The sequence below is a fragment of the Numenius arquata genome, chromosome 3 (genome assembly GCF_964106895.1).
Source record: "Numenius arquata chromosome 3, bNumArq3.hap1.1, whole genome shotgun sequence".
In the NCBI taxonomy this organism is placed as follows: Eukaryota; Metazoa; Chordata; class Aves; order Charadriiformes; family Scolopacidae; genus Numenius; species Numenius arquata.
This window is the reverse complement of record NC_133578.1, coordinates 6279497-6296351: the sequence shown is the minus strand read 5'-3', so window position 1 is coordinate 6296351 and position 16855 is coordinate 6279497. Positions and strand designations below refer to the sequence as shown.

Here is a 16855-nt window from a genome sequence, read left to right as displayed (position 1 = left end):
GTGCCTAACTTGGAAACACTTTGAAAAATAAATCTCTATTCATTTCAGTGAACAAGATATAAAATCATTCAATGCTACCAACAAGAAATTAATTATAGACTAGCACACATACAATGCTCAAACATCCAAATAATTGTAATCCTAAAGAAACAGACAGGCACCTTTCCAGCCCAAAACATGCTTTCAGCAATAAGACTTTTCATTTCTCACATAGCAAAACAAATCCTGCGAAGGCAGACTGCTGCCTCACTAATCCAGCATTTGAACCCACATGGCTTTTAACAGGAGGGATACTACTAGCACTGAGAACTCTTCAGATGTTATGCTGAATTCATCTATTGTACTTAAATAACTAATGAAAAAGAGTCAAGGTTCCCATTTCATAGAATCATAGAATGGTTTGGGTTGGTAGGGACCTTAAAGATCACCGAGTTCCAATCCCCTCGCCATGGTTAAGGACACCTTTCATTAGAGCAGGTTGCTCAAAGCCCCATCCAGCCTGGCCCTGAACAACTCCAGGGATGGGGCATTGACAACTTCTCTGGGCAACCTGTCCCAGTGCCTCACCACCCTCACAGGAAAGAGTTTCTCTCTTAATATCTAATCTAAATCTCCCCTCTTTCATTTTAAAACCATTACCCCTCAGTGCTATAGCTCCATTCCCTGATCAAGAGGTCTAACACTGATAGACACAGTCACACCAACTCCTTTTTTTGATGTTTAAATAAATACATTGTGTTATAAGAGCAGAATTTAGGAATGACGGATATCCTCTGGCTGAATAGTGCTCTCTGGGATGGACTCTGCAGAGAGCAGTGATATAACTGTTCTTATGCAGCAGCCTTTTCCTTGGGTACACCCTTTCCTGCCCATGTATGTCCCTCCTCGGCAGGGTCTGGCTGCCTGCGTTCACGGCCAGAGCAGCAATGGTGTAGACACGTAACCTGGGATCAAAGCTATTTAAACAAAACTTCTGGGAACTGATCATCTTTCAGACAACTGCACCTCACAAATTTAGCTGAAACAAGACAACAAACCTAAAAGTCCTTGTGGGGGACTGACTGACACGTCATTATTTCAGATGTTTTACATTAAAAGTATGAAATACCATGTATGCCTAATTTTTTGGTATCCACCGTGGACATATACATCTGCTGTAACAAAGCTACTTTGTATTTGGGAGTTTGAGGATACCTCTGTTTTATTTATTTGAGTGGCTCATTAAATCTTTTGATGTTCCATGAACCATTCTTCAGTTACTCATTATAGAAGTTGTTTAAATGGATAATGTAGCATATCTTATTGGAGAGAAGGTCTATTTTTGTTTTGCTTATCTGTTTTACTTATCATTAGTCATGAATTTATAGAGCAGAACTTGGTAAAAACAGAATAAATAACACTAAAGTACAGACAAGTGCTCATTTTTATGAACCTTTCTTATAGCATATTAAAAAACATTTTATATTTCTCTTCTAGTGCAGTTCCACAGAAATAAGATAAAAAATTTGAAAAAATACGGAAATTAAGACAGACTGAATTCAAGAGAAGAACGGAGTATCAAGAGGCATATTTAGAACTATAAAACATGCACTACTAACTTGAGAAATCACCCTAACCACACCAAGAAATACATGCCCTCATATTTTCTGGAAAATATAGTGAGCCAAAAATTGCCCACAGTAATGATCTTTGAATCCAATTGTCTTTCAAAGATTGGGACACTCATGTTTTACACTTTATAAAATGCAATATATGTTATAACTTTATGCAATGGTCAACTGAGAAGGATCCTGAAAAAACATAAACGTTTTTAATATTTTTAACATCGTAGGATTATTAAAATTTGCTACTGATTTGGTTCTCTGTAAAGATTTTAAATTCAATAGTTGCAACACAAATCTGTCATGAAACAGCGAAAAGTTACTACAACAATTTTGAACTTTAAATAAGCTAAGAAATAGAACTGAAAGATGCAATGGATAAGCCAGTTTTAAAATACTATGTTAGATTTTAACAATATTGGGGTTTTAATGCTGCTGCTTTGTTGTCTGAAGGTAAATACAAGAAACAAATTACTCTTGCTGATTCACATCAACTAAGTACAAAAGGGGATCAGATGCCTTTGTGTGGGAGACAGGAGCAGAATGGTCCCACTGGAGAAGACAGAAAGACAATGAATACGGGAGAGAAACACGGAAGAAATGTTATAAAAAGCTGAATACTCTTTATTCGAATTACTGAATAAAGACCTCTGAAGAAGAGCTGGGAACAACTCTAGTAAGAACCCACTATTGGAACAAATTTAATCAGAAAAGTTTCTATCTGGAGTCAATTCAATACTGGGCTGAGCTTGCTGGAACTTGTACTAAAAGACCTCTCAGCTGCTTTTTTCAACTTCTGAAATGAAAGAAGTAAATAATTTCACTTTGTATTCTACTCCTATTCTAGCTACTGGAGCTTTCTAACATGAAAGAAAGGAAAGGTCACGTAATTTTAGGTATTCTCTCCTAGTCTGGTTATTTAGTCTTCTGCTGCCTTGATTTGCCCATTTCAATCTTAATATACCTTTAATAAAGAATCAAATAAATTTGATTTACAGTTTTTCTAGTTTTTCTTCCTGATATGACTGTTTGACACAAACATTAATGGACTTATGGCTTATTTGCTCCATCTTTGACTCTTTCCTTTAACTGAAAGTAAAAGGAAGATCTTACACAGAAGAAGCACCAATAAAGCAGCAAAACAAAGCTTTGTGAACTCTACTGGTATTTTTTCCATCACTCATTCAATTTTTTATATTCCATCCCTCTCCCTCAGTCACATACACACATACGCACATCTTGTATTGGCATTTCTATAGCAACCCTTTCCTTCTTGAGAAAAATGTATCTTACTTTTTTTGCTATTTTTTCCCTTTGAAATATCCACTGATTTCTGGACCAGGCAATTAAATGGAGAGATGAAGATATAGAGTACAAGGTTCATGAACTACATTATTTGGGAAAAGAACGGTTTCGCTCCCCACAGTGGCAAATGCTCATCTAATGGGGCAGAAAGGTATTTGTTCTTGCCCATCCTTCAGTCAGGGTGTAACTCAGCCTTTACTGAGCTGAATGCACCTATTAAAGACAGAGTGCAGAGTTCCGATCTTGTGGTAAGGTTTTATAAATCTTCCTGCCCCTCCAGATGAGGGTCTTACTATCTTTCCGTTTTCCATTTGCTGAAATTTATCAGAACTAGTTGTAGTCTACAAATTTTGTCTGAATGCTGTATGACAGACCCTCCTCTATGGTTTCCCTTCACTTTTTTTTTTTTTAAATATGTTCACTATACAATTTTAAATGGAAGAGAAGGGCTACAAAGAGGACGCACAGTGAGACAAAAAAACCTAACCAACACCTGTTGTAATGTAATCCATTTTCTGTTATTCTGGGAAATACCAGTCCAGACAGAAACCCCTTTGTAAATACAGAAGATATTGCTGTAAACAAAAGGTTTTTCTCAAATCAGAAGTAGCTATCTGTATTTGGCCCTGGTTCTATTTGATAGCTAAAAACACTGAAAGCAGGACAGCAATCAAGAAGATAGCATGGGCTGAACTGCCATAGCTTTTGCTAGTACAGCTCCCTGAGGCAGACTTTGTGGGTGAAAAGGTATATAGGGATTAACCTCTTCAACCCCAGCCAGAGCACTTGGTGTCTGCAATCTGTGCGTGCAGTGGGCAAGTCCCCACAGAAACGTGCTGAAGGAAACACCGTGATAAATTACACGTTTCATCTCTGTTCAGCAGTAACGTCAGATCTGAGTCTTTGTAATTTTTCTCAGGCTTTTCATCCAGCCAAGAGAGCACAAATATTTCCTCCTTAAAATGAAACTGATAAACGTGCAGCTCCAGAATAGTGAACCCTTGGAAGAGTTCATTACTCTTGCGCATTCAGCTGTGGTACAGTCTTCCTCCAACACAAGTCTCTGTATTTTCATCCTCTTGGTACGTTTTTTGCTTGTGTTACAGACAATTAGAGACAATAAACCTAATGGCTGCGAATCCTTTAGGAAAATGAAGTGGTACTTTACCCATTTGAAAACTAAAGGGTAGCTTCTACACTGAAAAAGTCAGACCTTCTACAGTCAACAAATAAACCACAAAAAGAAGTGTGTTCTGTCAATCAAAATCATCTAGGGAAAAATGAGACAGAAACTTATTGAAGAACACACTGGAACTCGCCTTCATTTTGTTATAAAAACATTCTGAATGATGCAACACACATGTTGTAATAACTCCGGTTTGATAAAGCCAAATCAAACCCAAAAGCTGCTTCTCATCAGTTGTTTGAGATGCTAACGAAACAGCTGTCTGAAGCAATCTGGATTCAGTCTCACAGAAAGCCAGTGAGGATTCAATACCTTGAATTTCTCACATAGGACTTATGAAGAAAAATCAACTCAATGGATCAAGTCAGTAGGAATATTATGCAGAATTTCAAGACTTACCTCAATTTTCTATTGTTAAAAAAACCAAACTCAACAATCCAATGAACCAGAATCTGAGTCAGTTTTTGGGATGTAGTCACAAGAAAGAGAGAAAGACTGAGATTAACTCCCAGCCACCAACCTTAAGACAGGCTGACTAACAAGATATTGTACAAAGCGGGAGTGGCATCTTTGCAATAGTCAAGCAAAAAACTACCAAAATGAAGAATGACATACTAATGTTTTGTAAAAATTATTATTTGTTGGAAGGCTTTTTTTCACAAGGATAGAGACGTATGCATTGTCAAAAGAGAATCTTCAAACACAGACTCTCCTGGGAGCACTAGTCGAGGTGGATGGGAACTGGAGATGGCTATCCTATTTTGACTCTGTCAATTTATGGAAATCTACTTCTACCTTCCTTACTACATTTTAAAATACTCAAAACACTTAAAGACACTTAAAAATATTAATAATGTTCAATATACTCCTGTTTACTACTGTAACTTGAATTATACGTTATTCAAAAAGTATGGTTTAGTCACACTAGTTCTCGATATCCACAAATACCACTAATTTGTGAAATTAAAAGACTTCTTAGATGACTTGAAAGAGCTACTGTGCAAGTACAAAACAACCACTTTTGTTGCTACATGAATGATATCTGCTAAAAGAGACTTAAAAAGTTGAATTTTCAGATAGGTGAATTAGTGGTAGCGTATTTTTGAACACATAAAATATAATGTACGTAAATCATTGTAACCTATTTACTATGTAACTGTTACATTGTGATTGAACGAGTAACTAAACCAAATTAATACATCCGTTAAAAAGTGTTCCACAGATACCCGTGTCTCAAATGAAAATCTTCTGGATTTCAGTCATTTATAGGGACAAACCAGAAGACCACCAAAATCAAAAGGAATATTTCAACTGACTTTGAATCAGGATTTTATTGCAAACCAACAACAAAAAAAAACGTTACTACATAACCTCCCTTTGGATTTATAACAGGTCAATCTTCTACAATATACTGATTTTGACAGTTATGCAAGGCAGGAATTGCTGTTTTGGGTTACCGACATCCATAACTATGCCAAAAATGCTCTGAGACAATGAAGACACTATAATGCTAAATTTAAACAAGGTGAATGCATGCTGTTTGGAATATTTCATATGGATTTTCTAGCTTTTCATCAGAAGAGGAAAGCAAGGCTACAGCTCCTGGTCTTTTTTTTTTTCATTATTGCATACTGTACAACTTCCTAAAGGAAAAGAACCTGGTTTAGAAATTGACTTCCAATAAGAAAATACATTTAGTGATAATCTCCACAATGTCTTTTGTTTGCAGGCTATTCGTGACCTATTAGCCAGCCAGCCATTAATTAGAAACCTGTATTAATTCACGATGCCGATCTCAAGGACAACTCTGATCTTTCCAGGGATATTTGCTGATCCTTGGAAGCCGAAGTGGAGCATCAGCATGAGAAAAACATTTAACATCCACTTCATACTTTTTTAAAAACGTCAAAATATTGCAAAACCATGCACTTTTCAGTGTGCTATGATACTGAGGCTTGTTTCAATTTGTAATTTATAATCTGTGAGGCTAAAAAACCTGCAATATACTATTACAAAACTAACATACAAGAAAAAATGTACAAAAAAGTCTACGCTAGACATTACTTGAAATAGAATTGTAATAAGAAAACTAAGAAACACTTATTCAGCAGCCATTTAAAAAGGCATAACACATACTGCAGTTGTGGGAAGATGCTGAAAATTATCAATATATTAAAAATGCTTCTCTAGGCATTTTCTGTCTATCCATAAAAATTTACAACCAGCAGTGAAATAGTTTAAAGCCTCTTCAGATCTTTCTCTAATAAAAACATACCTTCCTGAAAACTCTACCATGGCATAATCCTTTTCCCCACTTGTAAAACTCCAACATTCCTGAAATTACGGGTTCAAATTACTACCAATCACCAGTGAAAACCAATATTCTTTAATGTGCCCTTTCTTCAACACCTAAGTAATAACTATGGGTCATTTTAAATAATTTTAGGTGGTACTGTATCAGCAGAAAAACTTGAGAAGTATCCATCTCAGATGAACAAAGAGCTGACATTGGGAGGGGCGGGGATGGTGGATGCTCTGTCAAGACAAAGGGTGTTTAGACAAATTTGTCTCAAGAGTTAGAAACCTTGTACAGTGTACTAATGTTTTCCTTACATCTACTTCAGTGACATCACTTCTTCCCTAATAGTTGACATGTTTTAAAACAGGTATAAACTACTTTATAGTTGTATAACTATTATATAAATACACATTGACAGGTATTCAGCCAAGGGGGTACAGTTATAAAGCTTTCATTCACTGTATTTTTGCCAGAGCATTGTGTAGCACATATAAAAGTTGATACTGTAAATGCATTGTACTCCTACAGGAGCAAAAATAATGAATGGCTTTGTTATCTAGAATGCGTTTTCTAATATTATTTTACTCTCTAAATTATTATTAAATGTCTTGATACAGAAAGAGACAGGAGAGCGTTATTAATAGCATATCATAAACCATTAAAACACGGTTGTGTTAATCCAATATTAAAAGACTAGGCAGTATAAATAGGTGATATTCTCTCCACAGAATAATGACATTTCAGGACAATTACTTTAATTGCTAAATCGCACATTTTAAGTACTGAGGATCTCACCAAAATACGTATCACTTACACTTCTGAGCCTGGAATCAAACAGAAAAACATCCTAATACGTTCTGACTTCTCATACACATAACAAATCCTATGATTTCTAGAATCTTTTAAAATTCAAGCTGGCTAAGAATTCATTCCAGCAGTTTTATCACCTTAGGTTTGTCCTTAATTACAGTGGGAATAGTTTTAGAGTACTTAATAATCTTCTTCTATGGAAAAGAAGATTTTTACCCCCCTCATAAAACATAGCAAGAACCTAGTAGCTCTTTTGCTATGAGGTCAGGTTTCCCGTGTCTTGATACTAGTCATTACAGATGTTACTGAAAGATATAATTTTAGATAAAAATATTTCATTTTTTTTTTTCTTTTTTGCCTGTTACTTCAAAGTCATTATTATTTGCTATTTACCTACTGCCTTCTGACTATTGCTGCAGTCTAAGCAGAGTCTTGATGGTCTTTAAGATGTCTTTTTTTTTTTTTTTTTTTCTCCTGAATGGCTAATGTTTAATTTGGAATTCAAAACACTTCAGAGCTTTTCAAACTTATTTTGGTCGATATGAACACATTCACTTTTAAATATCATCTTGTATCAGTTGAGCTGAAAGCTCATTTATCATTTTGATGAATATAAATGGTTTTTTTTATTCAGGAATTTTGCTTCTTCGTATTTTGTTTCCACTTCAGGTAAGCGATACGGATATTGGATATCATCACAAAACTCTGGACTCTTAGACAGCCTAGCCTTTTGCAATGACAAAAACTGACCAGCTGTTTATTTTCTGGTTCTCATGCAGTTTTCAGTACCTACCTAAGAGGGTCTGATCAATGCATGTTCCATTCACCAACGATTTTCCTTCTGGACAAGCACATGTTGCACCAGAAGGGTTGAGCAAACAAATGAATTCACATGTCAGCTCCAAGCATGGATTAGGCACTGTTTAAAAACACAAAATATTAAAAATATTGATTTTTTGTTTATATATTTTTTTTTTTTCAGAATTACACTGTGTTCTAGAACTAGGAAAAAATTCATATTCAGATATAAAAATTCTCATACACTTCCAGTTTCCAGGATATCAACAGCCCAAAGTCAGTGAACACGCTCACTCAAATGGCAGTGCAAGACTCACACCAGGATGGAATCTATTCCAGTAACAAAAAATGTATTAATAATATGCAATAAATCCCCTCATCTGTTGCGGCTACAGACATTTGTATTCAGCTCTCTTCTAATTTTTTTTTATACCTCATTTACAGTGTGGATACACAAGGCAAGCATTTGTTCAATGTCCTTCCAAAGGAGAGAAAATGCATCAAAAAATCTAAACTAAACTTATATAAAGAAATATGACTAAATCTATTTTCAGTTTGTACAATCCGGCTCTGTTTCTTATTTGTCCAACTTGGTTACATTTCCCCCCCACCCCGAGGTGAACTTGCTCAATATTGAGTTTAAAGTAATTATGCTTACTCACAGTCCATTTGTTTGTAGCGGTGAAAAATCAAGGCACTTTTTGCTTTATCAACATCCACACTTAGATATTCTACAAGGCTCCTGCCAAATTTGTGTACTCTGAATGCACCATTTTTAGGACCTGCTCCATATATGTAATCCTCAAAAATGTCAATTCTATGTGGATGCAGTAAACCTTAAATAAAAATGAATAATTAATACAAATATATATTCATATTCAAATAATAAACAACTTTGATTTAACAATAACTTCAATTGTATTATTGCAATTACCACCTAAAGCTGTTATTATTCAGACAGCTTGTTTTGTACCAATAAAGACTGCCTTTTAAAAAGAATCTTCTTAAAAGGAACCTTTTCCATACTGTAAGCAATTAAAATCTCTAGATTTGCATTAGCTTTCCACAGAATTCAGCCTCAGAAACTGGTTGAATATTGAAAAGTAGGGAAATCCTGCAGTAACAACTAGCTAATTAGAACATACTTAGTTGCAATACTTTAACTAGAAGTTTGTGACAAGAAACAGATTATTTTGCCGTACTTAGAAGAAACTATTCTGACAAAATGTTTCTTCAGCTCCTTAACACATTTGAAATGCTTTCGTACCACACTTATTTTAATTCATAATTATAGTAAGTTATTACAAAATGAAATGCTAAGCCTCTACCAATTCCTCATTTTTAAAAGCTACGAGTGCTGATTAGATAACATCGCTGCATTTCCTGTGCACACCTCTCTGCAGAATTTCACATATTTACCTTTGTAACAACACAATAGCTTCTGACTAAAACTTCTTTGCCAGAGACATCTCTTCTTGATTTGAAGCCATAAAGAAAGCAAACCTATAATTCCTTGTGATACCTTGTTCCTACCACTATTCCCATTTACTGTAAAAGTGGTTTTATATTACACTTGTATTTATTCAGTTTATTCTACTGTTTTTCCAGTAGAAAAATCAATCAATAATTGCTACTCCGTATTTTATTTCAATACAAATACTTATAAATTTGAATTCATTATTTTATGCTTGTTTAATTAAACAGGTCAAAGTTTTTAGACTCATTGCAAAGCAATTTCTAAACTCTCCCAGTTTTCTTTCGGTCCTATTTCTCTAATTTTTCTATAGTTACTAAAACTGTCAACAGGAGATAAAAGGTGACATTGCATTACTGATCTTGTATTTCAGTATTAAATCTTACACGTGGAATTTAAAAAGTCTCTACATTCCACTTGCCACTTTCTAAATCCCAAATTTGCTGGGTTTGCCACAGTGTAGTATAGCCCTTCTGTGCTATAAAATATTTTAAAAGTCATCACCTTATATGCTTTTTAGTCTGTTGCAATGTTGTGTCTTTTTTTCTCTTGAAGGATAACCTCACGTTTATTCTTAAAATACAAATTATTATTGAGACACATTAAAACAAATTTAGGACACTCTGTCAGTCTTTGTAGCAGCCACAAGGACTAGCATAAGCACTGGGTATGTATTTTGTGACAGATTACAGCCTAGCCACCATGAGAAACTATAAGCAAAGGAGGTGCAAGCAACGTGATGAGGAGGAGTTACTGTCTTCTAAGCATCAGGCACTTGCACGGTACAGATCAGAGTTACAGGAGATTGTAGTCAGATCCTTACACTCGAAGTGATCCTTCTTGAGGATCCACATTGTGAAATAAAATGCTATTAAACCAGAATAAGATTATTTAAATCTGGTCCTACTCATTTTGGATTACGGGAGATTTTTTCCTAGTATCTTCCAGACCTCCCTGGTGAATTCCAGATTGTTGGTTAAAACAGTCAGTAGCACTAGATGTAATATCATCCTGATGAAACTGCACTACCAACTGCTCACTAAGTAATCACCCCAAAAAGCCTGCTTGCAAATTATTTTTTTTTATGTTTCCTCTCTTTCCTTAAATTTCATAAATTGTTACATACATTATAAAATTTTTAAAAAGCCAACATGCAATTCTATAAAAACAAAGTTTCTTTAACCAGAATTTCTTTCCTTATAACAGGAACTTTCTTCATTCACATTCTGTTAGCAGAATTCTGTCATTACTTACTGACCTGAAAGCCAAATCCATTACTTTTTCCAGAACTGATTCAGGTCAACTGTTCTAGAAACTATTCAATCCCTGTCCTATGCAGAGAGCTCTAATTTCTAACTAGTCAAAGTCCTCTTGTTGCTATGTGACTCCAAGTGAGGCCAAGCATATTAATTGCAATGATATTTCATAATATCTAAGCTAATAATTAGACAATAATCTTGGATATTTGCACATACCACTGAATCTTTGTCCCCCTAAAGTAACTATCAGATTATCTAAAAGTTAAAATTATCTTAAATATCTATTTCTTTAGCTATCTGAAGTGTTATCTAAATAAAGCAATGAATATTACTTAATAATCACTGCTTTTTGCTTACATAGTTGCTCTGAATAGTGAAACTTCGGCCAAATAAAATAAAGTAGAAATCATGTTATAGAAAAGCTCTCCATACCTTGTTTAGTGCTTACAGACACTACTGAATCGGAACCGTCAAAAAGAACACTGCCAATAACAGATAATTCAAAATCAGCCCAGAACAAACGCTGACTGAACTGATCAACTACGAGACCTACAAAGAAAATAAAGTTCAAATAGGTATATAAAACCTGAAAAAAAAAAAAATTAATATTTTTATGTAACTGGACATTTTTATATATTTTATATTCTTGTGAACATAAAATACGGTCACAATGATGGGAAACCAAGGAGAATAAAATATAACACCTTCTACTTAAACCTTCCCCTTGAGGCAGCCATGGGTTTTTACTTTAACTTACTCTTCTAAGGTCAGTACCTTTTCAAACCCATTGTCCTCAGCAGGTAGAGATGTATACCAGGTGAGAATTAAATATAGAATCTAATCCTGTAATTTGCTCTAGCAACAACAACAAAATCTATTATGTCAATAGATTTCTAAGCAGTAGCACTAGTGTGACCACGCGTTGAAAACAAGGCATTCAAATTTCTGAAGAGTCTTTCGAACCTATCCCGTTTCCACACGTATATAATTACGTTCTTTTTCTTGTTATCACCAATACTTAACATGGAATAATTATTACAGAATTAAAAATCAGATTATGTCAATTAAATTAGTGTTACAAGACTTAAGCAGCAATATTGACAGATGTATATATTTGCATAAAAAAGAAAGCACAAGAGTGAGTGACTGAGACCATGAATGAGAATAAAAGACAGATAACGTTGTGACTACCCAGCCTCTAAGCAATAACTAGTTAAATCAAGCAGTTCATGTTTCACAGAGGATGATTAAATGATTAATGTGCCATTTTAGGTCCTGTCAAAAGCTTCAGCCTGAAAAAATATTTGAACCATAAAATAATTTAATTCTAATCTTTGAAGTTGTGGTGTATTTTTAATAAGAATGGGAAAAAGTATTTTTCTTCCTATTTATGTAAGTAGGTAAGTCAGAAAAAATACATCAAAAAAATTTATACATAACAGCAAAAATTCTCCTCTTAAGGTCATAAATTAATCATCTACAAATAGATGAGAGGAAGTGGAGGAAGTCTGATGCATCGACCAGTGAAATATGTTTACATTTTCAACTCCGTTAAAAAAACAAAAACCTCTTTAAAAGAAATGCTGGCATACAGCTAAAGATAATAATTTCTCGTAAAAGATAATCACACTGTGTCAACTCTGTGTGATACACAGTACCTGTAAGGGGGGAATATTTTAGAAGTAGTCCCCAGTTTCCAGCTTGAAATTATTCTTTGCATTTTAGTAAGAATATTTTAATATCAAATAATAAATAAATAAATAACATTCTCAATGTATCTTTCACAGTATCAGAGATAACACAATGTTAAAAAGTATTAATTTTTAGATTTTTACATATAGCACTTCTGTGATAGTCATTTTTATGTAAATCCTGTGAAGTCAAGCCCAAATGCTTAAAACTCTCACTCTCTCTTACTTGAAATAAGAAAGGCATATTTAGTAATAAATTTAATAGGAGTGGAACACAGATGCTTAGTAAAATCTTAAACTTCATCTAAACAATAGTAGTAAAGTCTCATTTGGGAGGAAACAGTAAAGGTTTGGACTCTCTCTTTGCATACTCTCTACTAAGGCATGAATCTGCGCGAAATATCTGATAAAAATTTTAAAGACTCCATAAATATCTACTTTTAACCATGAAGTAAAGGAAGAAAAACACAGAAGGATGGCATAAAAGTGTTTTCAGGCAGTAGAGACAGGAAAATGCAATACTGTGGCAAGGTATTTGTAAAATTCCCTCTTTGCGGAGTCTGCTCATTTTTGGTAATTCTGCTAATTTTCTTAATTTTCATTTCATTCATTCTTACAGGGAGACCTCTGTCTCGTTAAATGTTTATATGCAACTTTTCTGTATATAATATATCAAGGAAAAAATTACGAAGAAGCGCTCTAGCAGTTCTGTTTCTGGTCAGGGAAGAAGTAAATGCATTTTCATGTAAGTTTGACACCATTACTACCCACAAATCTCAATAATTTCACTAATCTGATACTGTTGGCCAAAAAACCCAAAAGAGTTTAAATGTCCTTTAATGACCAAGGAAGTGGTGACTGGCTCCATAGGACATAACCTTGGCAATCAACCAGCCCGATAATAAGAGACAAAAAAGTGTAATTCCAGCAATTAGGACTAAGTCTAATGATTTGTACAACTGATCTGTTCACAATGTTGTATATAAGAAGTTCAGCAAAGAATATGTAGCAACTCTGATAAACATAAAATTCTGTTGTCTTTCAGCCTGAATAATCAAGTGTCTTACTGAATTTACTATTGAGTATTTTTTATTATTACTATTGTGCTTCTTTCTTACCTAAAAAGCATAAGATTCCTCAGAGATTTCCTTATCACATATGTAATTTCTTAAATTGCTATATTTCAATCTAATCATAAAAAAGAGTGTTTCCTTTAAGGGATGAGTGCAATTTATGTACACAACACCAAAAGCCCACCTTAACTTGGGACTTAACAGCCTGTTAAAATATTATTACTTGTTGCTGTGATAGCGGCAGCGTCTGAGACGCTTAGATATTCAGATAGCATCCTCTTGAAAGAAGCCTATGTTTCAATAGATACACGTACCTAAGCTGGACAACCCCTAATTTGCAATGCAATAATAACAAATTATCATTGTAAGCCTGGAGAAACATCAAATATCGCATGAGAAAATGGGTCATGAACAAATCATTTGTGGTTTCAAGACAGGATGCTGCTATTTAAGAGAGACGCATTTCATTCTGGATTTATCATTTCCTTTGTCATAAAAATTACTTTTATCCTGCCAATGGAGTCTTAATGGTAATTCAGAAGAACTTAATATGTACTGCAAAGCTTCAAAATAGTTCTCTGAAATACTGAGATAATTAAGTTGTTGCTTCTTTGAATACTTAAATCTTGTTTTATACTATTTTGCAGTGTATTCAGGAAAGTAACTAGAATAGGCTGTGAGATTTCATACACATTCTGAAAAAAACATTCTAACTGCTGTTCCCTTAATTGATTTTCCTTGTTCAGTGCTATTGAAGAAATCATATTTTAACTGATTATATATAGTCCTTTGGTACTACTTTGTAAAATCATCATGGTAAACTCTGTTACAAAAGTATAAGTCATATTAAGGCATAGGACTTGAAAACAGAACTAAGAATTTTGCTAGTAACTGCATATGAATAACCAGAATACGTATTCTAAAAAGTACAGAATATTTTTACATACTGAGAAACTGGAATTCAGCCAACAAATCTACACTGAATTAGCAAGTGCCATGTAATTAGGAAAAAAATGCATAAGTTGTATACCTGTAGGTCTTTGTAAATTCTTTTGAACCAATATTCTTCTCAGAGTACCATCCATAGATGATTCCTCTATGTGAGAGCGATCCCCAATAACTGTCCAATACATCATCCTAAAATAATAAAAAATAAGCTGGATGCCTATACAGAACCTCAAAACACTTCACTGACATTAAATGACTGTAAACTTTCCAACCTACCCAAGAGATGGGAAATTGATCCTGATTTATACCTAGGTAAATTGAGCAGGAATGTTCAGTAAATGACTTGTAAAGGTTTAGACATTTGTAGACATCAGTTTATTTCTCTTACTCTACTTTGCATTTTTGTTTGAATTACCAAAACAGAGTAATGTTGAAACATACATACCCTTTTTTAGGATTTACAGCAATTGCATATGGTTCTCCTGCCATGCTCGTAAGGAGTCTGGTACAGTTCGGTCCGTTCAGTTGACCTACATTGATGGAGTACCGCAGACTAGTCCAATGAGTCGTGTAGTAGCTGAACCAATGCATTCTGGAGTGATCAGTCCAGTAAATATTTCCAGCAACCCAGTCAACAGCAATGCCCCTAGGTCTTTTGAATTCTGGACACTAAAAAGAACAGATGTTAAAGTCAGATTTATGGAAATGATCTTTCACAGCTGCTGCACAGACACAGATTTATGTAACTTTTTCCAGTCAAGTAACTTTTACCTTTAATATGATGAAATATTTAAAAACACTGCAGTAGAAAGACATAAATTCCAGCTGTAGATGATAAGCTCTATGTGATCTGCTAACAGGTCTATTCAGTGTAGAAAAACAAGTCAATGGTTCAAAAATGGTTTCTCAAGTCTCAGGCTACCTATGTTAAAAAAAGGCACTTAGGTATCAACTACTTGGTACCGAAGCAAATAAGTGTTACGTACTTTAATTCAAAGGAAAGGGAAAGGAAGCGTTAAGATTATACAGCTATTATACTCCATGCAGAACTATCGTGTGATGTCCCATCCCAAAGCCCACAGTGAAAATGGTGCTTGAGACCATCCTGAGGTATGGCTGCTCAGCAGTCTGCCAAGGATCAATAAAATCACCGCATTTAGAAGGCTGCATAAAATTACCTCTGTCTTCTGACCAATACTAGTCTGAAATTGTAAGGAAATTTTTAAATATTTCTCTTCCCTTGCTGTTAAGAATTCCTGTGTTCCACCACCAATCAAAACTAGAGTTAGTACAATATTCAACTTTACATGAAGAAGTGGCTTGACTGATTATAACTTTAGAATTATAAACTCTAGTATCTCTGTAATGATTTTACAGTTACCATTAAGGCCTAGATCCTAAAAGATGGTCCTAAGGATAGAAATTCATATTGCAAATACGAATAAGTTTCTCTAAAGTTTACTGGAATTCCTGCAGAGAGGAGTAAAATCTGTAAAATAGGACTACCCAACTACTTCTAACATGAATAAAAATATCAAGCATATCATAAAAAATTCAGGACCCACATGAGCTAAATACATATGCAATTGTTTGCCTGTTTACCTAAAAGAGCATCAAGCTAAATTAGGAACAAAAAATGTCTATTCCTTAACAAATGCAGTAATGGAGTGCTACTAAGCCGTGTAACTAAAAATCAGGAAAGAAAATCCTAAAATAACTTGTTTTCCTCAGGTGTCAGAGATCTCTAATAACACAAGACATTTGTAGACTATTTTCATCATAAAATAAAGGTCATTTCATTCTCCAGGTGAAATAATAGGACTGCAAGGGTGAATGTAGATAGTTCATTGTTCAAAAACCTTTAATTCTGCAAAAATGTCATAGAATGCATGTTCAAAAGATACTCAAAACCCTGACTTTCTATTTAGATGAGTATTAAAGCAGAAAAATCAATCACTGCATTCACAAAACTGTATTTCTTTAAAAACGGGGTCACAGTCAATTTTTTCAACTGAAACAAAATAAAGCATCAGAATTCTTTGTTATGAAATTATGATACTGGAAGCATATGCTTACAGAAAATCCACAAAAACTAAACTTTTTTTTTTCCCCAAGAAATTCAGCATTTGTGTGTAACAACCTCTTTTTTTCTTTGTTACGGTATCCAAGCAACATTCATGTAAAGGACAAGACACCCAAAAATGTGCGTATTTGCAGATAAGTGTCATTGTATTTTTAATCCAAACTCCTTTTAATTCTGGGTAATATGCAGGCACCTGTGTCAAGAAGCGTCTCATACCTGGAGATCTCTAGTTACTACTTCGGAGAGTGCAAGGGTTAATGGCATCGGCCTACAAGGCTGGAACCAAATATTCTTTTAAAAGGAGACATGGTGTCATGGACATCACAGT

At 34.4% G+C, this 16855-nt stretch overlaps 1 protein-coding gene across 1 annotated transcript in view; it reads right to left on the bottom strand.

The window, feature by feature from the left end:
* Window positions 1-16855, bottom strand: part of LRP1B (LDL receptor related protein 1B) — a 575621-nt gene that overhangs the window by 40441 nt on the left and 518325 nt on the right. The window contains exons 78-82 of the mRNA XM_074145610.1: window positions 14890-15113; window positions 14527-14633; window positions 11165-11281; window positions 8662-8835; window positions 7995-8120 (exon numbers count right to left, since the gene is read on the bottom strand). Coding sequence (XP_074001711.1) covers window positions 7995-8120; window positions 8662-8835; window positions 11165-11281; window positions 14527-14633; window positions 14890-15113 — 748 coding nt within the window. The remainder of the gene's footprint in view (window positions 1-7994; window positions 8121-8661; window positions 8836-11164; window positions 11282-14526; window positions 14634-14889; window positions 15114-16855) is intronic.